Source organism: Cibotium barometz, chromosome 7 (genome assembly GCF_041138505.1).
Source record: "Cibotium barometz isolate CiBa-2024 chromosome 7, ASM4113850v1, whole genome shotgun sequence".
Lineage (NCBI taxonomy): Eukaryota > Viridiplantae > Streptophyta > Polypodiopsida > Cyatheales > Cibotiaceae > Cibotium > Cibotium barometz.
In genome coordinates this window covers 56,865,498-56,893,333 of record NC_141052.1, presented here as the reverse complement: position 1 = coordinate 56,893,333, position 27,836 = coordinate 56,865,498, and the positions used below count along the sequence as shown (strand labels likewise).

At 46.8% G+C, this 27,836-nt stretch overlaps 1 protein-coding gene and 2 pseudogenes across 1 annotated transcript in view; 2 read left to right on the top strand and 1 right to left on the bottom strand.

Moving 5' to 3' along the window:
• Nucleotides 1–23,756, bottom strand: part of LOC147637229 (SNF1-related protein kinase catalytic subunit alpha KIN10-like) — an 85,275-nt gene extending 61,519 nt beyond the window's left edge. The window contains exons 1-3 of the mRNA XM_086800845.1: nt 23,500–23,756; nt 22,316–22,682; nt 21,041–21,225 (exon numbers count right to left, since the gene is read on the bottom strand). Of these exons, the coding sequence (XP_086656971.1) occupies nt 21,041–21,225; nt 22,316–22,523 (393 nt within the window). The 5' untranslated portion in view covers nt 22,524–22,682; nt 23,500–23,756. The remainder of the gene's footprint in view (nt 1–21,040; nt 21,226–22,315; nt 22,683–23,499) is intronic.
• Nucleotides 980–9,510, top strand: LOC147637230 (uncharacterized; annotated as a pseudogene).
• Nucleotides 5,633–7,387, top strand: LOC147637231 (uncharacterized; annotated as a pseudogene).
• Nucleotides 23,757–27,836: the final 4,080 nt, after the last annotated feature.

Genomic DNA, 27,836 nt, shown 5'->3' with positions numbered 1-27,836 from the left:
GAAGTACAAGAGGACACGCACATGGTCCAATCCACACTAGATGAAGAGAAGATGAGGAGAATCCGTCGCCTGAACATACGCGTGACAGGTAGAGGGGTGCACCCCTGAGGCGGACGGCCGAAACTTATGCATAAAATTAGGCCATGCGGAGGATGCACCACTTCCATTCACCAAGATATGGAGGACAGCCCCACCCAAGGACCCCACCCAAAGTAAAGCCCTAGTGCTACAGTTCACAGACGAAGTGAGCAGGCAAACCTTCATGAGACAGAGTTATATTCTGAGAAACCTACCAGGGGACCCCATCTACTTTGATGATGACCTAACTTGGATGCAGAGACAACATAGGAAATCATGCATGCCACAAATTAAAGCAGCACGTGCTGAAGGGAAAAGGGCACATTACAAAGACGGCCATGTATACATAGAGGGCAAGATGGTGGCATAGCGCCATATGGCCTATGGGACACAGGAAATTATCAAGAAGCACAAGGAGATATATGCAGCAGTTTGGAACTGCAATGGGGCTCTATGGACACATCCAGGCAGACTAGAGGAGGTTATGGAGAACCGGGACATCATGTTTCTGACAGAGACACATGAAAGCCCAGAGAGAGGCTTACCACGGGTAGCAGGGTACCAGTGGGAATCAGTGTATAGACAAGGGATGCGACAGGGCACTTCCAGAGGCTCAGGTGGGATCGCTATACTATTCAGACGAGCACACCACCACCGTATCAGGGTGGTGTCGAGAGACCCAGAGGCACCCTACATGTGGATTAGCCTACAGCTCTCAGAGGTGAGAACAGTTTACTTGGCAATATGCTACTTCACGCCAAAGGGGTCGAGATTCAACACTGGTCACATGGAGGACCCGATTGGAGGAGGAGAGGAGAGAGGGGCCCTTCCTAGTGAGTCTCCATACGCCACTCTATCCGCAGATATCCTACACTATTCGACCATGGGGGAGGTTCTCCTGATGGGGGACTTCAATGCACGCACACAGAATCGATAGTGTGAATCATTCGACTTCACAGATCCCCTCATCCTACAGGCACTAGACGATGTAGATGCAGGGACCACGAGGATGTCAGAGGACAGTGGGCCAGACAGTACAGGTTATGGGCAACACCTTCTGGACCTGGGAGCTAGACACCATCTCGTTATTTATAACGGGATGTCACAATGGCCAGAATCGGGAAGACTCACATGTTTCCCATCATCAGGAGGCAGCAGCACTGTGGACTACATATTGGGCTCGCGGGAGAGCACAGACCTGATAGACTCTTTCACTATCCCTACATGCCCCATTGGTGCGGACCATACTTATTTGGCTTTTTCTCTTAGGAGCTCTCTTGATCTGCCACCCCCGACCACTCAGGCATCTCGTACCATCTTCCACTTTACCCGAGAGCTTGCAGACGTTTATGATTCAAAAGTACATGATGGCCTCTTTGGTATGGACCCTACAGCACCCATCGATGTACTGACGGCCCAGCTTTCACACATACTGCACACAGCAGCTAGCCACAGCTTTCCACACCATCTCCAAACAGGGAAGCCACCTAGATCCGGGGACATGCCCCAGAATAGATGGTATGATAATGAGTGCAGAGAGCTTCATCGACATCTCCGAGCCCAGATAGCGAAAGGGGAAATAACACAGCAGCAGGCCAGTAGACAGATGCGGTCTCTTACACGCCGTAAGCGACGTACATATGAGAAGGCTCAATACTGGGACATCTACCACATGCTCATGAGCAAAGATGCAGCCACTGCTTGGCGACGACTCAGAGAGCCACGCCCCCCCACCCCGATTACTGATCCTCAACGCTGGCAGAGTTATGCAGAAGGGCTTTATGATGTTCCGCACCAGCCACTCATCCCTCGCCCCACCGAGACTCCACCGACCTCATCGGTTTTCTTTACTACTGATATGGTATCTCGAGCTATACATAGATTCCAACATGGGAGAGCTGAGGATCACACCGGCTTACAGGGTGAGCATTTCATTTATGCAACTGACACACTCTCTCCTTTTATTGCTTACCTCTTTAACAGGGCTCTGGTAGAAGGTTTCCCGGCTGAGTGGACGATGCACACTATTGTACCAATCCACAAAGCTGGGGACATGTTGGACCCCGGTAATTACAGGACTATCATGATTGGTCATACCTTGGCCAAACTCTATGGGGCTATCCTGGAGGCAGAATAGAGCGCACACGCTGAGAGGGAGGGGCTTCGTGCCCCTGGTCAGGCAGGTTTTCGGCGAGCCTTCTCTACTATTGATCACATTTTCACCCTGAGATGCCTGATTGACCAAACTCGGGCACGGAGACAGAGACTCTATTGCTGTTTTGTGGATTTCCGCAAAGCCTTCGACACAGTCCCGAGAGAGCGCCTCTTCCACCGCTTACAGACACTGGGCATACCCCCCAACATTATGTGGGGGATTTACAGATTATATGAGCAAGTGTTTGGACGAGTTAGATGCCCAGGGGGACTATCAGATATGATTGCCAGCACCATTGGTGTGAAGCAGGGCTGCCCTCTCTCCCCGACACTCTTTGGCTTATACATCGACGAGGTAGCAGACTACATCATACACGGAGGAGGCTCTGGGATTGACATCTCAGGTACGACTGTACACATTCTATTATATGCTGATGATATCATTCTTGTGTCAGATACTCCGATAGGGCTACAAAGGCATCTACAGGCCCTGGATACTTTCTGTGCGGAGCGAGGACTCACAATGAACCTTGGGAAAACCAAGGTTATGGTCTTTCATACATCAGCAGCAGTCAGATGCCAGACTATCCTTACACTAGCCCGGGGACAGGTAGAGGTGGTGGGCTCATATGTATACCTTGGGGTCACATTTACCAGCTCATCAGGGAGATTCTCTATGGCACAGGCAGCTAGAGACAGAGTGACACGAGGGTACGCAGCACTAGCAATTTTGGAACGCCAGTGTCACCAGGCACACTTCCAGGAGCCCCGTACTAAGGGGTGGCTATTTGATACACTAGTTACTCCAGCATTGATGTATGCAGCAGCAGTATGGGCACCAGGTTTGGCTACATCCTCATGGACACAGATAGAGCGCCCTCAGATTTTGATGCTCTCATGGATGATCCGCAGCAAACCTTCAGTACCACATGATATCCTTCGAGCGGAGTTTGCTGTACCACCTATGTTAGTAGAGGCCATGTTCCAGACTATATCTTTTATACACAGGATGCGGGAGCTCCCACTAAATCGGGTATCTCGGGCTGCTTTTGAGGCATCCAGACAGCTTGCTGAGGAGGGACATACCTGGTCATGGTACTCCCAAGTGGTACAGTGGATATCATCACACAGGATTGATATTGACAGATTACCACCCTTACAGTATGACCTAGCTGCACCACACAGATGCCTCTCTCAAACAGAGAGGAACAGAGTCATGAGACATGACATTTGGCAGGGCCACATACAAGAGACTTGGCTATCTCCCAGTCAGCCACTCCCAACGAAGATGCTCTACTACAAAGACCACTTCTTGAGCACCTCCACAGACGGCTTCATCCAGTGACCACGATACTTGGAGGTCCACTTATCACATGGAGCCAGAGTAGCCATTGGGCGACTAAGGGTCTCATCACACCAACTAGAGATCGAGACTGGGAGAGCAGCACGCATCCCTCAAGCAGAGCGCATTTGCAGATTATGCCAGACGGGGGTAGAGACAGAGGAGCATTTTGTTTGCCAGTGTGGTGCTTTGCAGGAGATCGGGGCATGCTATCCTGAGGTTTTTAGAGGGACCACATCACTTAGACAGATCTGGGAGAGATCGGAGCAGAGACAGCTAGGCAGACTACTACTAGCACTACAGAGACACAGGGAGATCTTACTTCAGACACCCGCACATCATAGCGGAGGAAGACAGTCCCAGTTGACTGACTTCTTCCACAGATTGGCACCAGTAGCCTAGCCACACACATTGGGAGTGACATCTCAACGAGCAAAGGAGATTCGAGCTAGGCAACGACCCAGACTAGCCGGCTACCAGACACCACGGCTACACCACAGAGAGATCGCAGCCATCCATTCTCGACACCAGCAGGAGGTCGAGCAGCAGCTGGCACATTTTCGCTCTGATCCAGGACGCATGTTCCAGACATTTGCGGCATCCTCAGATCAGATGTATGGCATATTGTACCCAGACTATGGGACTGCATGGAGTTAGGAGTAGATAACATATCATACTTGTATCACCCCTTCAGCATATAGAGATGCATTAGTAGCCCTAGTACTCCATCCACACCCTCTCGTTTGTACACCACCATTGAGTCCCCTATGGTCGTGTTGTCATACTTGTACATTTTATTCTCACTCCACATTTTCCTCTTGATGATTGGAGGAACATCATTGTACTACTTGTTTGTCTCATAGGCCAATTTTGGCCTTTTGCAGACGTTAATATATCTTTCTTTCTTTCTTTCTTTCTTTCTCCGCTAGGCCCCCAAGGCAGCAACATAACTCTCTCTCTCTCTCTCTCTCTCTCTCTCTCTCTCTCTCTCTCTCCTCCCTGCCTGTGGGAAGGACTGCAAAGTAATATGGAGGAATGGCCCCGAGTCTCCAAGAGAAACTCGAGGCCCTCGAGACGGCAATGAAGGCACTAATCAAGGAGAACAAGAAGACATCCGATTCCAACCTCAATGAGGTGGAGAACAAACTACACCGGCACATCATGGCCCTCGAAGCACAGGCCACGGACCTTGAACAAGAGAACTCGAGACGGCAATGAAGGCACTAATCAAGGAGAACAAGAAGACATCCGATTCCAACCTCAATGAGGTGGAGAACAAACTACACCGGCACATCATGGCCCTCGAAGCACAGGCCACGGACCTTGAACAAGAGAACACAGCACGCAAGGAGGAGGTGAGTGCATTGAAAGTGGAACTGGTAGCCGTCAAGAACACCGAGAAAGGAAGAAGCGGAGATCAATGACAACACTCTCACGGCCATCAAAGAAGAGATCTCCAAGGAGATCACAAAGGACATGGAGGGAAAACTCGAAGCCAAGCAGTCAGGATGGGTTGAGGTGGTGAAGAAGAACATCCGTAAAGAAGTGAGGGAGGAGACTCAAAGGGAAGAACATCAAATCATTCACACCACCATAGAGGAGGAGAAGATGAGGCATGCCCGCCGCCTAAACATTCGAGTCACAGGTATAGCCGAGACACCCAACTCCACTCCCGAGAAAGATGGACAGATTCTATGCATGAAGCTAGGCTACAGGGAAGAGGACCCTCTCCCCTTCAACAAAGCATGGAGAGTCACGAAAGACTCAACACGCAAGCGAGCCCTCATCCTACAGTTTGCAGGAGAGACAGAGAGGGTCACCTTCATGAGGAAGAGGGTCATACTACGAGGCTTAGAGGGAGCTCCTATTTTCTTGGATGATGATCTCACGAGGATGCAGCTTGAGCATAGGAGAGCTTGCATGCCACGAGTCTTACACGCGAGGACAGAAGGCAAGAAGGCCTTCTATCGAGATGGTCGGGTCATCATTGATGGCCGGCCTATGGATTAGCGGTTTGGGGCCTATGGGACACAGACCAAACCACTGACAGACATACACATGGCAGTATGGAACTGTAATGGTTCACTATGGGTGCAGCCTAGACGACTAGAGCATGTTATTGTGGGGAGAGACATCATACTTCTAACAGAGACACATTAGAGCCCAGAGAGAGGGCTACCTCAAGTAGAGGGATTCCAGTGGGAGTCAGCATACAGGAGGACCACACACCAGGGTACCTCGAGAGGGTCGGGGGGAGTAGCAGTTCTATTCAGACGGGAGCTACAGGGGAGACTGAGAGTGGTAGCACAGGATCCAGAGGCCAGATACATGTGGATCAGCTTACAGCTCTCACAGGATAGGGTTATACACATAGCCCTATGTTACTTTCCTCCATAAGGCTCCTCCTATGTCATTACAGAGGACATGCCACAGGAGGAGGAGACAGGAGCCTCGCCATACACTTGTCTGTCAGAGGAGATTATGCATTATTCTACACTAGGGGAAGTATTTCTTACGGGCGACTTCAATGCCCACACACAGAGCAGACACTGTGAGGTGTATGACTATGATGACATGGAGATCCTCCACCCTGTGGATCCAGAGGAGATAGGGGCTAGTCGGGCATCAGAGGACACTGGACCAGACAGAGGACATTATGGGGACCACTTACTAGAGTTGAGAGCCAGGCATCGTCTCGTTATTTATAACAGGATGCTACAGTGGCCGGGATCAGGAGGGCTAACATGCTTCCCACATGGGAGTCATACACGGACCGGAGGCACGGTGGTAGACTACATTATGGGGTCTTTGGAGGCATCACAGCTTGTCACCTCATTCTCCATTCCACCTCATCCTATTGGGGCAGATCATACATACTTGGCATTTTCACTAGCCGGATCACCAGTATCACCAGCCCCCCACATACCGACGCCACACACTACCATCTACTTCACACATGACATGGCAGACATATACACTGGCAGAGTAGAGGATGGGCTCCTACTTATGGATCCCCTGGCACCTATGGATACCATTAAAGCCCAGCTGGCATCACTTCTACACACGGCTGCATTACAGAGCTTCCCACATCGTGTCCACTCAGAGAGCCTGCGAGATCTGGGACTATGCCCCAGAACAGATGGTATGATGACGAGTGCAGAGCCCTATACTCACCGCTCCGCATATAGAGAGCCTTGGGAGCCATCACAGAGCAGGAGTCGAGGAGAGAGATGAGGAGACTTACTCGCCGCAAAAGGCGGGCCTTCGCAGAGATACAGGAGCTAGAGATCTTTCATTTCTTCATGAGTAGAGATAGCCCTATCTCATGGCGGCACTTCAGAGAGCCCCGGACACCGACACCTATTGCAGACCCACAGACATGGCACACATATGCAAAGGGCCTATACCGCACCCCAGAGCAGCCCCCTATACCTCAGCCACAGGAGCCTCGACCTACCACAGCTAGCTTTTTTACCCACTCGATGGTAAAGGAAGCTATCCACCGCCTACAGCATGGACGGGCCGCCGACCATATGGGCCTGCAAGGTGAGCATCTCATATATGCAATAGATTCTTTGGCTCCTTTTCTTCCACACCTGTTTAACATGGCACTAGCAGAGGGTTTGCCTGCGGAGTGGAGGATGCACACAATTGTGCCGATTCACAAAACAGGGGATATGCTCAATCCGAGCAACTACAAGACGGTTATGGTTGGCCACGTGTTGGCCAAACTCTATGGTGCAATGTTGGAGCAAGAGCTTAGCTTATATGCTGAGCGAGCAGGTTTACGCTCATCTGACAGGCAAGCTTTAGGAGAGCTTTCTCTACCACTGACCATGTATTCACTTTGAGATGTATGATTGATCAGGCCAGAGTTAGGAAGAGAAATCTCTATTGCTGCTTTGTGGATTTCCGCAAGGCATTTGACACAGTACCACAAGAGAGGCTCTTTCAGCGCCTGCAGTCTCTTGGCATACCAGCAGATATGACATGGGGCATCTATGCATTATATGAGTAGGTTTTTGGGCAAGTCAGATGCCCAGGAGGTATGTCCGAGACTATTGCTAGCACCATTGGTGTGAAGCAAGGATGCCCACTTTCCCCTACGCTATTTGGGTTATACATTGATGAGGTGGCTGACTTCATTACACGGGGAGGCAGAGATGGAGTTGATTTAGCAGGTACCTCAGTACATATTATGCTTTATGCTGATGATATTGTATTAGTGTCTGAGTCTCCAGGAGGTCTAAAGCAGCATCTACATGCACTCGATGATTTCTGCACACAGAGGGGTCTTACTGTGAACCTTGGGAAAACCAAGGTTATGGTCTTTCATACATCGAGACAGGGCAGGAGTCAGCTGACATTCACTCTCGCAGGACGCCAGGTGGCGGTGGTGACATCATACGTGTACCTAGGGGTTACCTTCTCTGCAGCAGCCACACGCTTCACCATGGGTTCAGCAGCCAGAGCTAGATTGACACAGGGATATGCAGCATTGGCTATGCTCGAGAGACAGTGCCACCAGGCGCATTTTCAGAAGCCCCAGACGAAGGGGTGGCTATTTGACACATTAGTCACACCGGCACTAATGTATGGAGCAGCGGTACGGGCACCAGGCCTTGCTACCCATTGGTGGACACAGATAGAGAGACCACAGGCCCTCATGATGGCACGTATGATACGCAGCAAACCGTCGGTACCTCATGACATTATCCGAGCAGAGTTTGCTGCGCCTCCTATGATGGTAGAGGCCATATTCCAGACTATATGCCTGCTAGACAGATTCAGAGAGATGCCACAGGACAAATTGTCATACAGAGGCATCTAGACAGCTGGCTGAGGCATGAGACAGAGGATCATGGTATGCACAGGTCACACATTGGTTCTCACAGCATGGCCTAGACATGGATCATCTACCACCATTCCAGTATGACAGGGATGCACCACATATCCGTCTCTCTCATAGTGAGAGGAACAAAGTATTGAGACAGGACCTATGGCAGCTCTATACACGAGAGACATGGATATCGCCTACACAGCCTCTTCCACCGAAGATGTTGTACTACAGAGATCGCTTCATGAGTATCACTAATGATGGATTTATAGAGAGGCCTAGATATATGGAGGGCTTTTTAACACACGGCTCCCGAGTAGCTATTGGTCAGCTTAGAGTCTCATCACATCGACTGGGGATTGAGACTGGCAGAGCAGCACGGATCCCCCGAGAGGAGAGGGTATGCAGATTGTGCAGAGAGGAGGTGGAGAGTGAGGAGCATTATGTATGCAGATGCAGAGCATATACAGCCATCAGAGAGATATATTCCATTTTATTCAGAGAGCCACATTCCCTATGCCAGCTCTTTGAGGCAGCAGACCAGCGCATACTGGGGAGATTCATTCTAGACATACAGCGTCACAGAGAGACATCATTACAGGCTCAGACAGCTCCAGAGGGGGAACGACAGACACAGATTACTACATTTTTCTAGAGATCCACCCCACTCCCAGCCCCTACACAGCAGGGAATTACTCTCCAGAGAGCAGAGACACTCAGAGCCCGCAAGAGACAGAGGACACCTGGCTTTGGGACACCATGCCTATACCAGAGAGAGATGACAGAGATCAGAGCTCGGTTCCACAGAGAGGGTGCGGAGCGACTGGCTCGATTCAAAGCAGACCCAAGCATGATCTTCACGGAGCTGTGGACACCCCCTTCATTGATGTATACCATTTTATACCCCGAGTATGGTACAGGATGGAGCTAGCTAGGTTGCATATCATGATTGTATACTCCATGCATATAGCTTTGCATTCTCCTAGTAGTAGAGCTCCATCCCCTCCCCCACTCATTGTACTTATTGCACACCCAGATTCAACTTTTTAGTTCAGTACCTTTTCATTTTGTTGGGATGACAGAGGATACCCCATACAGGTACACTGATTTGTCTCATAGGCCGAGTTCGGTCTTTTGGAAGACATTAATAAAATCTCTCTACGAGGAGAGAAGGCAAGAAGGCCTTCTATCGAGATGGTCGGGTCATCATTTATGGCCGGCCCATGGGGCCTATGGGACATAGACCAGGCCACTGAGAGAGATACACATGGCAGTATGGAACTGTAATGGTTCACTATGGGTGCAGCTTGGACGACTAGAGCATGTTATGGTGGGGAGAGACATCATACTTCTGACAGAGACACATCAGAGCCCAGAGAGAGGGCTACCTCGAGTAGAGGAATTCCAATGGGAGTCAGCATACAGGAGGACCACACGCCAGGGTACCTCGAGAGGGTCGGGGGGAGTAGCAGTTCTATTCAGACGGGAGCTACAGGGGAGACTGAGAGTGGTAGCACAGGATCCAGAGGCCAGATACATGTGGATCAGCTTACAGCTCTCACAGGACAGGGTTATATACATAGCCCTAAGCTACTTTCCTCCATCAGGATCCTCCTATGTCAATACCAGGCTTAGTTAGTATGAAAGGTACGATACGGTACGGTACGATAAAATACGGTACTAATTGGTACCTTAAAATTTTTTGAGGTACAGTACGATATTCGTACGTTTTTTTTTTTTAATACTTCCTAAACTTAAAAATTGTAGACAAGAAGTTACAAAATAGCAAAATCGTACCTGATCGTACGGATACGTACAGTACCATACGGTACGAATCGTACGTACGATCTGATCCGTACGACGTACGGAACTAACCCTGGTCATTACAGAGGACATGCCACAGGAGGAGGAGACAGGAGCCTCGCCATACACTTGTCTGTTAGAGGAGATTATGCATTATTCTACACTAGGGGAAGTATTTCTTACGGGCGACTTCAATGCCCACACACAGAGCAGACACTGTGAGGTGTATGACTATGATGACATGGAGATCCTCCACCCTGTGGATCCAGAGGAGATAGGGGCTAGTCGGGCATCAGAGGACACTGGACCAGACAGAGGACATTATGGGGACCACTTACTAGAGTTGGGAGCCAGGCATCGTCTCGTTATTTATAATAGGATGCTACAGTGGCCGGGATCAGGAGGGCTGACATGCTTCCCACATGGGGGTCATACACGGACCGGAGGCACGGTGGTAGACTACATTATGGGGTCTTTGGAGGCATCACAGCTTGTCACCTCATTCTCCATTCCACCTCGTCCTATTGGGGCAGATCATACATACTTGGCATTTTCACTAGCCGGATCACCAGTATCACCAGCCCCCCACATACCGATGCCACACACTACCATCTACTTCACACATGACATGGCAGACATATACACTGGCAGAGTAGAGGATGGGCTCCTACTCATGGATCCCCTGGCACCTATGGATACCATTACAGCCCATACATCGAGACAGGGCAGGCGTCAGCTGACATTCACTCTCGCAAGACGCCAGGTGGAGGTGGTGACATCATACGTGTACCTAGGGGTTACCTTCTCTGCAGCAGCCACACGCTTCACCATGGGTTCAGCAGCCAGAGCTAGATTGATAGGGGAATATGCAGGCTATGCTAGAGAGACAATGCCACCAGGCGCATTTTCAGGAGCCCCGGATGAAGGGGTGGCTATTTGACACATTAGTCACACCGGCATTGATGTATGGAGCAGCGGTATGGGCGCCAAGCCTTGCTACCCATTGGTGGACACAGATAGAGAGACTGAAACCGGCCTCTGGTAGAAACCAAAGTGCGGTAGACTAGCAGTCACCCTTCCACTTGTAGTCCAGATATACAACAAATGTGATTGGAGCTAGAGTGCCCCAAATCTGAAATAAAACCGACACCTGTTGGCCCCAAGCCAATGGAAAGAAAGACAGATGAACAAGTTCAGAGCTTACCAAGTCAGTGCGTGATTCTGCACCCGTGGCACAGTTCGTACCAGTCTGCACTTGACAACGACTGTCTGTACTCTTTCCCCTGCAATCACTTGACTTCTGCACCAACCAAGCTCTGGAAAAGCTCTGCCTGCAACTGAAGATGCTGTACCTGTCCGTACAGGTCAGTAATTCAGCACTGTACCTGTCCGTACAGCCTGTACCAGCAGTCCACGTGGCAGCTGTACCTGCCTGCGCTGCCTGAAACCGACCTGTGTACCCGACTGTACCAGCTGGTACAGTTCTGTACCTGCAGCCAGTCGCCTGTCAGCAGTCGTACAGCTGCTTGTACCTGCTGTCCGTACGACTGTACCTGCAACACAGCTTCTGTCAGAACCCACAGCACCTGTACCTGTTCAGCCTGTCAGCGCCGCCTGTACCAGCAGAAGAATCTGCAGCAGCCGTACTGCTGTACTTGCTGTACGGCCTGCACACGTAGACTGTACGGCCAACTTTGCACAGAAATCAGCAGCAAAAACCACAGCCAGCAGTCGACCAGCTTCCCCTTTTCTCTTCCACGCTTGTTTCTTGCACGACTCCCCAAAAGCTAGAGAGAGAGAGAGAGAGGTGAGAGAGGCATGCAACTCCAAAAGTGGAGTGGCCTCTCCCCAAAAATGTCCTAGGGCCCCAACTTTAATAAACATTAAAGTTCCCTAGGGGCCACTAAGGCCTAGGGGCAACCATCAATAAAACATTAAAAACATTAATGTCTTGGTCCCCCCTTTCACATCTGAAGTGTCCACACATCATTTCATTTGTCCGGGCACCCCAAATGTGAATCTTTTAATATTTTTGCTCAGCAACCACCATGCCCACACTTGTGCTGTTCCATTTTCACAGGGCCATGACATACCCCCCTCTTGAAAAATGGCAAGCGTCCTCGATTGCATTCTGGTGATACAGCAAAATATCCAAAGTGAAATATACAATATGGCAAGATCAGCGTCCCAATCTCTCTAAGCCATGCACATGTATTAACATTCACTGCAAACCAATGGCGTAGTAGTAGTCCAAGTTGTATACCACTATGAACCATACACAACCACAACATCCAATGTGACTAGTACACATATATCATAGAGGTCCCATAAACAGATGTACTGTCAGCCATCAGTACCTTCGGGTGAGATAAAAACTGCACCAAGCGACCTCTAGATGTCATCTGAGCCTGTCTGTATCAAGGGAGTGGAGGTGCACCCCCCTCTTGAGCATCAGGCAATGCTCCAAACCCATGCTCTGCTGAACCTGAATGAGCCACAACAAGAGTCGGCTCTAACTCAAAGGCATCGAGATAAAGCTGCAAAACCTGAGGTGAATCTGTTAAGTCACCTTCCTCCATCCACTTCGCATCCATCGGTGAATAGTTCTTGAACTTCACAAGATAGCGACGGGAAACTTTACCTCGTACCTTTCTTTCCTTATGTGCCAGTATCTGCTCTGGAATCAGAACCTCATCAAGTTCCTCAACTTCCGGCTGAGCCTCATCTGATACATCCTCAGGCACATCCCCACGGAAAGGTCTAAGGAGACTCACGTGAAAAGCATTGTGAATCCTCCAGTGATCTGGTAGCTTCAAATGATAGGCTACCTCACCAATCTTTTCCAATACCTGAAAAGGCCCATAATAACGCATGCTCATGTTTTCCACATACTAATCAGCCTCAAAGATCTTATCCTTTGTATGCAAAATGGTTGGTACCTTCTTCCCTCCTTCCACAATCTCAAAAGGCGCCTTGCCTGTCGAGGTATGAACAGTGTTGTTATATGCAAACTCCACCAAAGGAAGATACTTTTCCCATTGTTGCTTGTGCTCTGACACATAACACTTAAGAAGATCCAACACTGTAGAGTTAGCCTCTTCTGACTGACCATCTGTTTGTGGATGAAATGACGATGAAAACTTGAGAGTTGTACCCATGTTGTCAAACAACCCTCTCCAGAACAAACTCGTCATCCGTGGATCACGGTCACTAATGATAGACGTAGGCAAGCCATGATACTTGGTTCGCCATGAACAACTTCACCATATGATCCACTTTGATCGTCTTACGCACGGGAATGAAATGAGCCTGCTTACTGAACCTGCATATGATAGTCCAAATGCCATCATTGCCCGTTTGAGTCCGTGGAAGATCAAATATAAAATCCATGGCAATGCTCTCCCAAGGTCTATCTGGAATAGGTAAAGGCTGTAATAACCCTGGTGTCTTTTGACGGTCAAACTTTACCTTCAGACATACGATGCATTGCCTCACAAAGGCATCAACATCTCTTCTCAAGGTTGGCCAATAAAAGAAAGTCTCAACTGCTTTTACCGTAGCATCAATACCTCTATGACCTGCATACGGTGGAGCATGACTTTCAATCATAACCTTGAGGCGCAATGGCCTGGTAACACACAGTCTGCCATGCATCAATAGAAACCCATCTTTGAGAGTATAATGCTCATGCCGCTGACCTTCAGACATCTGATCATACAACCTTTCAAAGTCCTCATCATGGGCATACTGCTCTTTCATTTCATCAAGCTCATGATGATAAGCAAGTGAAACTGCTGAGACCTGTGGCTTGCGTGACAAAGCATCTGCCACTACATTCTTTTTGCCTTCCACATGCACAATCTGGAAGTGAAACATAGACAAAAAGTTTGCCCAACGCATATGCTTCTCTGAAAGCTTAGTTTGCGTGAGGAAATAACGCAAGGTCTGATGATCTGTCTGCACAGTGAAATCAGCCCCAAGCAAGTAGTGTTTCCATGTAGAAAGAGCGTGAATTACATCCAACATCTCTTTCTCATAAACCTGTAAATGCTTCTCGGCATCTTGCAATATTCTACTCTCATAGGCTATCACATGTCCCTCCTGCATGAGAACTGCCCCAATGCTACTTCCACATGCATCACACTGGACAACAAAAGCCTTTCGGAGGTCCGGTAACACCAATACTAGATCCGAAGTAAGCTTTTCTTTGAGCTTTTTGAAAGCTGTAATTTCCCGATCAGCCCATCTAAACGGAGTTGCCTTCTTTGTTAAGGCATGAAGAGGCGAAGCAATTTCAGCAAAATACCGTATGTACCGCCTGTAATAGGAACACAATCCTAGAAAGCTGCGTACATCATGCACGGTCCTCAAATCTGGCCAATTAAGAATTGCTTCCACCTTCGCTGGATCCATACGGACTCCATGCTTAGACACAATATGCCCCAAGAAATGTATCTCGTGCAAAAAGAACTCACTCTTCTTGCCATTAATAACCAGCCTATGGTTCCTGAGTTCTGCAAACACAATGGCCAAATGCCTTCTATGCTCTTCCTCAGTTTGTGAATGCACAATCATATCATCAAAGAATGTGCCCACAAACGCTCTATGAGGCCTGAAAATCTTGTCCATCATTCGGTTAAATGTGGCAGGTGCATTTGTCAAACCAAAGGGCATAACCAAGAACTCATACAACCCAAACGTGGTTCGAAATGTTGTCTAATCCACATCCTCGGGTCTAATACGTATCTGATGATACCCGCTTTTCAAGTCAATGCGACTAAAGACTGTGGAGCCCTGTAAGCGGTCCAAAATGTCATCGATCCTCGGAATGGGGAATCGATTCTTTATGGTGTTCTTGTTCAGCGCCCTGTAATCAATACACATGCGCCAAGAACCATCCTTCTTTTGCACTAAGAGTACAGGTGAGCAAAAGGTTGATGAACTAGGCTGTATCAACCCTTTATTCAAAAGCTCCTGCACCTGACTCATAATTTCTTCTCATTGGGCTGCACTAACACGGTACGGCGGTCTATTTGGTGGCCGCCTATATCAGCCTCACATCAGTGTTTTCACAACCCACGTCAGAATACACCGCCTTACAACAGGTTCATCTGCTGCGCCAACTGCTGCTGAACTGGCCGCCTATATCAGCCTCACATCAGTGTTTTCACAGCCCACTTCAGGTTCGCCTACTGCTGCTGGACTTCATCACCTACATCAGGCTCACAGCAGCGTTTGCTTCGCCTACATCAGGCTGACTTCATCGTCTACATCAGATTGTCTTCAGCGTTTGCATCAGGCTTATATCAGCGCTTTCATCAAGATCACTGCTCTGTTAACTGCGTTTTATGGGACAGCAGCTCTCTCTGCTTATTCGGAGTCTCTCATAGAGCTCCTGTACTGGACTTCATCTTTTATATTCACATCACCATTGCATGCTGTGTGTTTGACTCTGATCTTTCATATATTTGGTCCTTTGGTCTCTTTTGCCCTCACACAGGCCCCCAAGGCAGCAACTAGGGGAAAACATGTCTCAATCCTTGGAGGGAGATTAGGATGGTGAGACAACCTTTCACACCCTCACAAAGGCACCAAATGCCTACCGCAAAAGACCGAGGGAAGGGATCATGTCCCCTGGCTCACGAAGGCTTGCGAAGATGGCCCAACGAGATGAGGCCCTTTATGAGGAGATACAGCTGCACATAAGGACAAAGATGAACACCATGCGACAGGAGCTTGAAAAGGAATGGACTGAGAAGATGCATGCCCAAGGGCCAAAAGAAAGTGATATACAAAACGTTGAAGGAAGAGATATATGCCCAATTGAAGGGAGAAATGCAAGCCCAAGTACGGGTTGAGATGGAATTAGCCCAAGCCTTGATGCACACGAAAATGAAAAAAGAGATGCAGAAATGGAAGGATGACATGCTCCGGGAGATTGGCACAACGGTTGCATCGTACGAAGGCACCTTGAAGACATGTATGGCTGGCCGCGAAAAAGACATCACAGAAATGCAAAACACTTTGGAATCATGTAAGGCAAAAGTGGTTGCGGGTGAGAAGGAAATGCATTCATGGGCTGAAATTGCCAGTGCCACAAAGAAACAAATTGAGGAAGTCAGCCCATGGATTAAATTAGTAAAAAAGCAGAAGGATACACGAGTCAATAAAGTAGAGGTGATGAATGCTCTACTTTGGAAGAGGAAGCCAAGAGACGGGCACGTGCCTTACATGTACGCATAGTTGGTTGGGAAGATAAGGGAAATCCCCAGTCAATAACGTAGAGGTGATGAATGCTCTACTTTGGAAGAGGAAGCCAAGAGACGGGCACGTGCCTTACATGTACGCATAGTTGGTTGGGAAGATAAGGGAAATCCCCAAGAGGATGCAAAAGCTCTTGCAACAAAAATTGGAGCCACTGATGTACCCATTACTGGAGCATGGCGAGTAGGCAGAGATGAAACCAGGGCGAAGATATTGATCATCAGGTTTGATGACTCGGAGAAGAAGAAGACCTGCCTCTCCAAAAGGATGGCCCTTAAGGGGGGAAAAGATTTATTTGGATGAGGACCTTACACCAGCATAGATAGCACACCGGAAGGAACACATGCCACGTGTGCTTGAGGGAAGGAAAGAGGGGAAATGGGCGATATACAAAGATGGCCGAGTCATCATTATGGACAAGAAGGAAAGAGGGGAAATGGGCGATATACAAAGATGGCCGAGTCATCATTATGGACAAGAGGCCCGCCTGACGGTGCGCGGCCTATGAGACCTTGCGATTCACGGTGTGGAATTGTAATGGACCCCTTAAAATAGATGCAGGATACTTTCAGACATAGTGATATTCCTATGTATATGGAGACCCATCAGTGCACAAACAAGAGGCTTCCTGACGTGCAGGGTTATAGATGGGAGTCAGTGTTCCGCCCTCAGCCACGCACAGTGGGAGGTACTAGAGGATCTGGAGGAGTGGCAATACTTTTCAGGGAGGAGCTTCGTGACAAAATGTATGTGGTACATAGAGATGCAGATGTGAGGTACATGTGGGTCCGAGTATGCAAAGAGGGGCTCCGCGAGCTATATGTGGCAGTATGCTACTTTCCCCCAGCCCACTCCAGGTTTGCACCATCAAGAGAGTCGCCCTATACGCCACTATATGATGATATCATGAGGTTTGCCAGCATGGGAGACATATTACTATTGGGAGACTTTAATGCACGTACAGGCACAGAGCAGACAGAGCTGTATGATACTCAAGAGGCAATGTACCGGGAGATCACGGCAGAGGATGTAGGGTTGCAGAGATCAGCATAGGATGAGGAGGAGATTACAGATTATGGCAGGCATTTTCTCACACTCGGGAGTACACATGGGTTGGTCATATACAATGGCCTATCGAGATTGCAGGGCTCAGATGCTCTCACACACTGGAACTCTAAAGGGGGAGCGAGCACAGTGGACTACTTGATGGGATCTCCTTCATTGATACCTGATGTGCGGGATTTCACGATTTCCAATCGGCCCATTGGCATAACAGCCGATCATGGATACTCTCTTGCGTTTTTATCCAGTTGTTTGTGCATCAAGCATCCAGTGGGAGTGCTGCGTTTTCTTATGAGTGATGATCTGGCCACAGAGGCTTCCGCATGTGACATTGGTATCAGAGCGCCAGCACTCGGCAGGATTTCCAGTGCTCCAAGAGCAGTCCCAAGAGAAGGTGCACAGTCCGAGGCAAGGAACACAGCTAAGGGTAGATCTCCTAGGAGGATGGTCGGTGTTCAGCAAAGCCACAGGGAAAAGGCAGTCCGTGGGTGGATGCCAAAGGGCATACCGGTGAGCCCATAGGAATACTGGTTCCAAGGGATGGTAGTCATCCAAGGGTGGAGCGGAGATGCCAGAGATCAGCCTCAAGGAAGGACACCAAGACCCCGTGTTCAAGGGAAAGGGCATGAAGGCAGGGGGACTCAGTGGATCAAGATGCAAGTTCTTCAAGCAGAGCAATCGCGGAGGATAGCAATGTTTCCAGGTCAAGTCAAGTTGCCAGACGTCCAAGGATGACAGCAAGGAGACACGGCAGGGAATGAGGGATGATGACAGTCATCCAAAGAGGCAGGTTGGATCCCCGTCATCAAGTTTAGCAGGGGGGATGTCACGTGGACATGCTTCTTCTGATCTGGACAGCAGTAGGACAGGGTCAGACATCTTTTTAGGGCTGAGTGGGACCAAGAGGACTGTAGCCAGTGACCAGCAGCAGTGGATGAGAAGGCGTGGACCAGGCGGCAGCCTCACAAGGCTGTGAAGGGCAGCGTGGAGCATTTAGTAGTATAGCCGCAGTCGGTAGGCAGCCAACAGCAGCCCGACAGGAGGAAAACGCCCAGAAGTGCTGGTCGGCAGCATTAAATGCTGGTCGGCCAGGTTTGGTCCAGTCGGCCAGATTATAAGGGCCTATATAAAGAGGGCCAGGTCTCTTAGTCAATCATTCAAGTTCCCACTTGGGACTTGGGTCATAGGTAGGAGTACAAGTGACCTTTTTCAAGGGAAGCTAAGCTTCCAACATGGCATTGTAACAGACAAGTATATGAATAAGATTTTGAGTAGGTTAGGTCACTGTTTTCTCTCTTGCGTTTTTATCCAGTTGTTTGTGCATCAAGCATCCAGTGGGAGTGCTGCGTTTTCTTATGAGTGATGATCTGGCCACAGAGGCTTCCGCATGTGACATGGAGCATACCTAATCTAAGCCTAGACTAATGACTCAGCTCATGAAGGACTGAATGCCCATCAAGAAGCCAAGTGATGCCTATTTATAGGCCTCAAAAACATTTGTGAGCTGGCCGACCTTCTGCTGTCGGCCAGGTCCCTAGAAATATTCCCCATTAGCTGCACAGCCGACACAAATGTCCCTCCATAAATGCTAGCTAACAGCCTATTAGGTATTCCCACTGTCTTCCTATCCATGCCTAGCTGTTGTAACTCCAAACTCTGGTCCTAAAAGTCCACTTTATCTACTGCCCTTCAGGAAATAGCCTTGGGAATGAGAAAGTGACCTCCTCCCACGACGCAAGTAGACACATCCGACAGGCTCCAAAACCTTCTATCGCACCATGGACGGCTAGCCTCTCGCCCTCAATGCCTTCTCGCCCTCCTCCCACGGCGCGAGTAGACACATCCGGCACGGTCTGATCTCTCCTATTGCACCGTGGCTTCCTTGCAGTATGGCTCGTACAAAGCAGACTGTGAGGATAGTTTACCCAGATCCCTCTCTTCCTAAAGATTCAGTGCTAGAGAAAGAGCCAGAGTAGGAGCCAGAGGCAACCACTTCAAAGCAACCATTAGAGAAGAAACAAGTAAAGGGCAGAACATGACATCCCCCTCTGCTAAACTTGATGACGGGATTCCAACTTCTGTTCTTGGATAATTGTCATCAGCCCTTTGTCTCTTCCTGGAGTCCCAAACCTATCATCCTTCCCTTCCTGGCAACCTTTTCACTGAAAACCCTACCCGGTCTCCAAATCCAACTCCAAATCTGCTGAAGATTCATACATCTCTTCCATCCTGTCCCCTATCCCTTCATGCTCTTTCCTTGAACACTTTCTCTAGTCTTCTTTTCCCGAGTATTGAGTCTCGCACTCTCACTCAAGGATCATCCTCCCTTGGAATTGTTGCATGAAAGCCTTTCCTGGTATGCCCCAAGTCGCACCCGACTCACAGGACTGCCATTCCCCTTGGGTCTTGTGGAACACCACCAACCAACCTCCTGGGAACTTCTTCCATGTCTTGTATTACTCTCCTTGGACTATGCACCTTCATGTGGAACTGAATCAGTGTTTAGCTTTGCTGAGCCTGATGCTCTGATACCAATGTCACATGCGGAAGCTCTGGGAGTCTTCTTTCAGCCCTAAACACCATCCTGGAACAACCTGATGCAAAACGCAAGCAAGAGAGAGAGAGAGAGAGACCTGAGTTTCAGTATATTCATATAGTATGAAAAGGTGTACATGTCTTGGAAAGCCTTTAGCTGCCCCTCAAAAGGTGGAACATACCTAATCTAGAACTAGACTAATGACTCAGCTCATGAAGGGCTGCAAGGAGCCAAGCGATGCCTATTTATAGGCCTTGAAAACATTTGTGAGCTGGCCGACCTGCTGTGGGCCAGGTCCCCTGGACAAAACCCCCATTAGCTGCAGCAGCTGACACAGATGTCCCTCCATAAATGCTGGCTGACAGCCTCCTGGGTATTACCACAGTCTTCCTTAGCTCCAAACTCTGGTCCTAAAAGTCCTCTTTATCTGCTGCCCTTCAGGAAATAGCCTTGGGAATGAGCATGGACATGTCTTGCACATGACATCAATCCCACTATTCATCAAGCGCGTCCACAGTTAAAGCTACCCACCTCAATGTTCAGCCAAGAAAGCAACTGTAAGTAGTGCCTGGAGACCACTAGCGTAAGCCTGACGTGAAGAAGAGGGTCGCCCTGTACCCATAGTAAGTGACAGCACTGTTTTTTGCAGAAACTATGCCCAAGCACTAGCCCACACGTCCATATGTACAGACGGAGATGGGCGTTTCTTAAGAAAAGCCAAACTTACTAAATTAAAGCAGACTTCCATCTTTAAACCCCACTTACTTCTCTTTAAGGCATAAAATCAACTAAACATGGCCAGAATCTCTATGCCGTGATTCTGAAAATTACCACTCTCCAAGGACTAGAGAGAAGAGAGTGCAATGATGCACAAGAAAGCTAGATGTCAAAAAAATTTCTAAACTGATGATTAACAATGTCTTTTAAATAAAAATGATGAGGGGTAACATGTGCTGGTTGATACCTGCTGAAAAAAACGGCGGGCTTCATCCTCATTTAAACGACCTTTTTCGACTATGTAGTCAAACAGCTCTCCAAAGTTCACATACTCCATAAGAAAGAAGATATCTGTGTCGGTTTCTATAACTTCATAGAGCCGGATAATGTGAGGGTGCATGAATAGCCTCAGAATTTTGATCTCTCGTCTCACTAGGGCATAAGAACATGAGAACCAGAAGTCATTCTTTACGAGCTTCAATGAATGTTAATCAAGCAAAACATTTTCATTTGTATTACAGTTTATCAACCAATACACGACCAAATATCTAAGACGCAATTCATGCAGGTTAGGCTTATATTAACATGCTTCTTTAGATGCACAGTCCGACTAATTGAATACGTATAAACAGCCTCGGCCTTTAGGCTACTTATACTTGATTTTGAACACTGTTTACTCTCAATCAAGTTTCCTATACCACTAATCTGCACGAATTCAAGCCTACAAAATCTACAAGGCACAAGCAATGTGAATTGGTGCAATGGAGAAAGTGTGGAAATTCAGCAAGGGAAACTAGCATAAGTTTAAGTGATGAACCAAGGTGGAAACAAGCTAGTGCTGTTGAAAATGGGCCTCTTCATGGGTACAAGGTTGGGGCCAAGAGATTGAGCTCTAAAAAAGAGTCTGAGAAGGTCTTATAACAGCTGAAGAATGAAGCTTTACTGAGAAAGTCTCTGGATGGACATGTCGACAAAGGAATTAGTGCTGCTAAGCGCTGCCCCTTTTAGGGGCAAGTCAGTAAATTCAGATGCTGGTCAGCCAGCCTCCTCCTAAAAACATAATTGGGTCAGGAGTTGCCACCTTGGCTGCAATTTCTCTGCCAGCCTTCCCCTGTTCATGCAACCCTGCTCCTTTTTCAGCCAACCTTTTTGCATGGCCCAGGCTTGGGTAAGACATTCTATACAGACAAAACCTGTTAAGAGTACAGCATTTATCACAAAAGATGGGTGCATGTTAGGGAATCAAAGGGAATCCGAATTGCAGTCCACAAGTGCTGCCGAATCAGCTCCACAATCCCCCCAGTGTGAGCCTTTCCCAAAAGGCCAAGTTGCCCCCAGCCCTTTCCAAACAGCCAATTCAGCTATAAAAGAGGCCTAGGTGCCGTTCTTATGCAAACATCCATGCATTCAGGTCCAGGTCTGGTTTAGAAGCTATTAATAGCACAAAGAATACATTAAACATGAACTTTTATGCAAGAAAGGAGAGGACACAAAACTGAGCGAAAACTATAATCACACACACCTTTTTCCTCCATGTCCACATTCCTGCTCATCTTTCGCTTGTTCAAAATTTTAATCGCAACTTTGCAACCAGTAATCAGATGCTCTGCCAGCTTAACTTTTCCAAAGGAACCGAACCCGAGAGTCTTTCCTAGTTTGTAGCCGACTAAACACGAATCCGAACTGCCATGCATGCTGCCTCCTCCTCTCATACCACCCGGGTCATCCATTATGGAATCAAATTTCTAAAGAGTTTTTGAGCATAAAAAAGCAAGTTATAGTTGTGGCCACCTTTTGGATTGAGCTAAAACCAACAGCCTTGACACCCCGTCACACATGTGGCTCTCAACTCCACGTGATTCTGGTTTTAGCAAGTCTCCATGCGTGGTCTGATACAAAAAAAGACAAAGGCAAAGCCGATGTATGAATGAATATGTCATGCTTGACAGTATACCATGACAAGGACTTGAAAGCCTGAGTTAAATACATCACACAATTCACGTTTTGGGTTAAGAGAACATCAAAGACCACATTGCCAGTGCATTATTTCGATGAGTCACATTCAAAAATTGGAGAGCATTCAAGAGATTAACAACAAGCATAGAGAAACAGGCAAATGCAAAAGAACATAACATGATGGCATGATGATGCGATGGTAATGACATCAGTATGAAGGAATATAGCATAATGATGTTGATGTCATGAGTACGAAGGAACATACGTGGATTATGTGATGATGTCATGAGTATGAAGGAATATAGCATGATGGTGTCATGATGTCAAGAGCATGCAGGAACATACGTGGATTAATGAAGGAGCATATGATGATGAGGATGATGATGTGATAAGGAACATATCATGATGTGATGGATTAATGGTAAAATCATCATTATGATATCATGATATGATGGTAAAACCATCATGGTGATATCATGATGTGATGGTAAAAAACATCATAGGGCACAAAAAGCATGAAAACCCAAAATTGATAAGGCAAAATTTGTCCTGGATAATTTTCTTTGAGCTATCCTGTACGATCGAAGGCTCGAAAAGGTCGACCATTTGAGAGAGCAGCAAAAAATTGACCACAACCCAGTTCAGGCTTTGGAGTTGGATAACAAGCTTGATTTGAATCAAAAGCGAAATTTTAAGGCTATTTAGTGGATGCAGCTGCTGTAATAACAATTATGGTTAATCGATTTTTACCTGTTCTTGGGAGTTGGGCGAGAGGGCGAACGAGCGAGAGCGAGAGAGAGAGAGAGAGACAGAGCCCATTTTTTCTCGGAGCGCAGCGAAAGCATGGTAAAGTCCGCGATCGCCACGTCAGCTCTAACTCGCACATGCGAAAAGATCCTTTTTGCATAATTAATCAGCACTTAGGTTAAGTTCTTTGTCCCCAACATCCATACTATATTTCCTACGCTATTCCCCATACTACTGCCACGTGGCCGAGTGAGAGCTCGGTGTTGTATTTTAGATCCAAAATACCCAAAAACAGGTATGACACCCATCAAAAAGCAACCTGGTGTGTTAGGTCGAGTTGGTGTAACCCATTGGTTCCACTGTGAGAACTAGAGTTTGAACCCCAACCCTTAATATAACGGGCCCATAGAGCAACTTATATTTAATATCCGTCTCTCACCCAATAACAAAAGCAAAGGAGGACCACATGGGGTATGGATCCAAAACCAGATATGTAGACAAGTTTTGGTAAAAACTATTATTCATGTTCGCTCGAGTCACCAGGCGATCTTTGTGGCTTGTGGATCTCCGACAACTTTTGATCCCGCATGGCATCACAATCCTACCTCACAATAGGCAACGTATAATAGGGATGTCTGGTAAGAGAAACCCCCTCTATGTTTCTTTTGAAAATCTTTTTTTATTCTGAGGATCCAACCCTTACAATAGGGAATGGACAAGGGGATGTCTGGCAATAGAAACCCCCTCTATGTTCGTGGACATTTGTGAAGGGGCCTAAGTTAGGATCCGCATTGGAGAAGTTTGGCATTTTCCACCTAGATGGCTTCAATAATATCGGAAGTGGGGACATATTCACATTAGAATAATATTGGAAGCGGGGACATATTTGCATTATAAGGGCCACTTTTTTGGCTATTGACAAGTTTCAAAGTCCATGTGCAAAGAGAGGGTAATTATAAGGCCACCTTTGGGTTATTAAATTTTAAAATTATATTTTTTAACCAAGGGGGACTGCTTACTACCAAATAATCTCCACAACGCCAAGCGATTGATTACTACCAAATAATCTCCACAACAGTAATCTTGATTACTACCAAATAATCTCCACAACGCCAAGCGATTGATTATTACCAAACAATCTCCACAATGCCAAGCATAAATAATTTTGTTCAACCATTAGTTTGTTTTAAAAAAAGTATGGCTAACTTTTACTTACTTCATTCTATAAGAGCACTCCCTACCACTTGCATTAAAAAAATGGATCTTTTTGAAAGCCTTTTAAAGGTGTGTAGAGACCCCTAGTTTTTAAAAAATAAAACATCAATTCAAGTGAGACATAAGATTTAGTTTAAAGATGGGCTAAGGTTATTAAACTCAAAAGGTGGTTATTTTTGCGCGGGGGGACACAAGTTGCTTTGCCAACAAAAACATCATTTTGTTAATCAGGACAAGACATGTAGCACCATGTTAAGGTGTTCAGGATCTTTGTATAACTTCAAGAATTAATTCTTCACAACAATGTATCAATAGAACTAAACCTTTAACTCAAATTGACAAGATCAAGCATAGCATAAAGATAGAAATCAAAGTAGACATTACCATTGACAAGTATTGTGTTGAATCGCCCTCTCTCCATAAGTGGCTCCTCCTTCCTTATATGAGAGTATTTTAATAATGTATTGGCAAAAATAGCCCAAGAAGCCAGTAATAGCGTACCTTACACAAGAATAGATGGAGTAACCATAAACCTTAATACAATTAATAAACTAATGTGTGAACCCAAAATAATGACTAGCTCATATATACAATGCTAGCACATGTTTACAAAATATCGGGCACATGGCCATAGTCCAAAATAATCAAAATTGTGGTATGAACCACTTAAAATAGATGTTTAATAAATAGAGCCATGTGACACGTGCATATACCATAAATACCGACGAAAGACTAACTTGATCATGAATAGACCATCATTCACGAGAGACACACTTCAACCATTTGCTAACATTGATGGGACGCACACTACAACCATCATGTGAATACTCACCACTCATACACCTACTCATAATAAACAATAACATTAGTTGGGACACAGACATATAATCCTGTTACAAAACACAATAGTTATGCCCGCAAAAAATACAAGAATTTATTTTACCAATCATCCATATTCTATCCATGGAGAATATGTAGAAATCACCCACGTGTGGAATCATTACGTACGGTAGGTAGTACAATGGTTTCACAAGCATCCCCGATCAACCATCCCTCTTGTTTGGATTGGCAATTGTCCTCACAGTCGTGTATTTGGTTGTACCAACGGATGAGATCCAATGTGAGATCAGTCGTAGACCTCCATGAAACCTGCTATAAGAGAATAGGAAAACTCTCCACCCGACCGTTTGATATAGGAAACCTAGCCAGCTAAAATAGCCCTGGCCGTCTACACATGTCCGGACTCCCTTGAACTGCCCCTAGTCCTACCTGTGTCCTGAAACTACTTCCCCCTTTTGGAAGAGTTTTTGTCCTCGAAAACAAAGGTAGGATATCGGGTCTTGAGAGTACTAACATCCTCCCAAGCTGAACCTTCTTCCGGTCTATCCTTCCACTTAACTAGACACTGTTGTCTAATTTTATGACGAGTTCGCTTCTCTTGATAATCCAAGATGCACTTTGGCTCGTGTGGTAACATCAGAGGCTTAATTAAATCTACAAGAATACATGTATCCACCACATTGGCATCTTCGCCTAGTCGTTTTCTGGTGAAAAACTGGGTGAACCTTGGAATGTTCTGGTAGAGCTAACTTGTAGGCAACTTCACCTACACGCTTAAGTATTGTGAAAGTTCCACAATACCTCGAGACGATAACTTTGGCACTTTCCCCGTCTTCAAAGTTTCGAACTCGGGGGAACCTTGAGAAATACTTGGTCACATGTGACCACTTTGCGGTCTTCGTCCGCATAATGCTTGTAACAATCTTGGGCCCATTTAACATTTTCCTTAGCGATCTTCAACATATCATTATAATTTTGCAGAAAATCTTTCACTTTTTGAATTATTTCAGAAGCTAACCCCACAACTGCTAGAGATCGGGATTGAAACCCATACATAAGCATGAAAGGAGCTAACCCCACAACTACTGGAGATCGGGATTGAAACCCATACATAAGCATGAAAGCATGAATTATTTCAGTAGCTAACCCCACAACTACTGGAGATCGGGATTGAAACCCATACATAAGCATGAAAGGACTAACGCACTATTGTAGGCAAATTCTAAAATTGGTAAGTAATCTTCCCAATTTATTTGCCATTTACTCACATATGCTCTTAGCATATCCTCAAGTACTTGGTTAACCCTTTCTATCTAACCATCACTCTGGTCAGCAGTGCTCATACTGAAGTGACTAAACTTCTAGTCTCTATCTCACTGACTATATTAACCTTCTAGTCTCTATCACTGACTATATTAACCTTCTAGTCTCTATCAATGAACACTACTCGTCGCCAGAAGTGACTATTAAACTTCTAGTCTCTATCACTGACTATGTTGGCTGGTAGCCCATAGAGTCGATAGATATTCTCAATGAAAAGCCAAGGTAACTATAGCATTTTCACCGTGGTTTTAGTTAGAATAAACCGAGATATCTTAGTCAACCTGTCCACTACTACAACCCAAATGGCATCATGGCTTCTGCTAGATGTAGGTAGACCTACAATAAAATCCATAGAGCTGCTTTCCCACTTACCATCAAGGATCTCTAAGGGTTGTTATAGCCTGCCTATCTTAAGACGCTCGACTTTATTGACCTGGCCATTTTGACAATGCAAAACATATTCCTGGACATCCCTGTAATGTCTAGGCCAATAGAATTGCCTTCTCACTAAGGCATAGGTCTTCCTAATCCCAAGATGACCTAAACTTGGACTATCGTAACACTCATAAAGTATTTGGCGCCTAGTGTCAAAGTCCGAGGGTACACACACTCTTCCTTTGTATAACAAGTACCCATTATCGATGGAAAAATGCTTCCAAAAATTAAGCTTGTCCCTAGAAAGAGAATATCTGGGTGTGGAACTATCATCTGCAGCACTGCAGAGTGGTAGGGATCCCTACATGTAACAATTGTCCACACCTTTGCATATGGCTAATCATGTTGGCACTTGCCTTTGAGTGAATCTAAAAATTCACTTTTCAACTCTGTGAAACTCAACGAGTTAACTTGAGGCATGCAACTTGAGGCATGCAACTTAATGCACCCACCACATTGTGATACCTTCATTGAAAGTCAAATTCTTGGAGGATTTCTGCCCACACCGAGCTTTACAACCTTTCAAA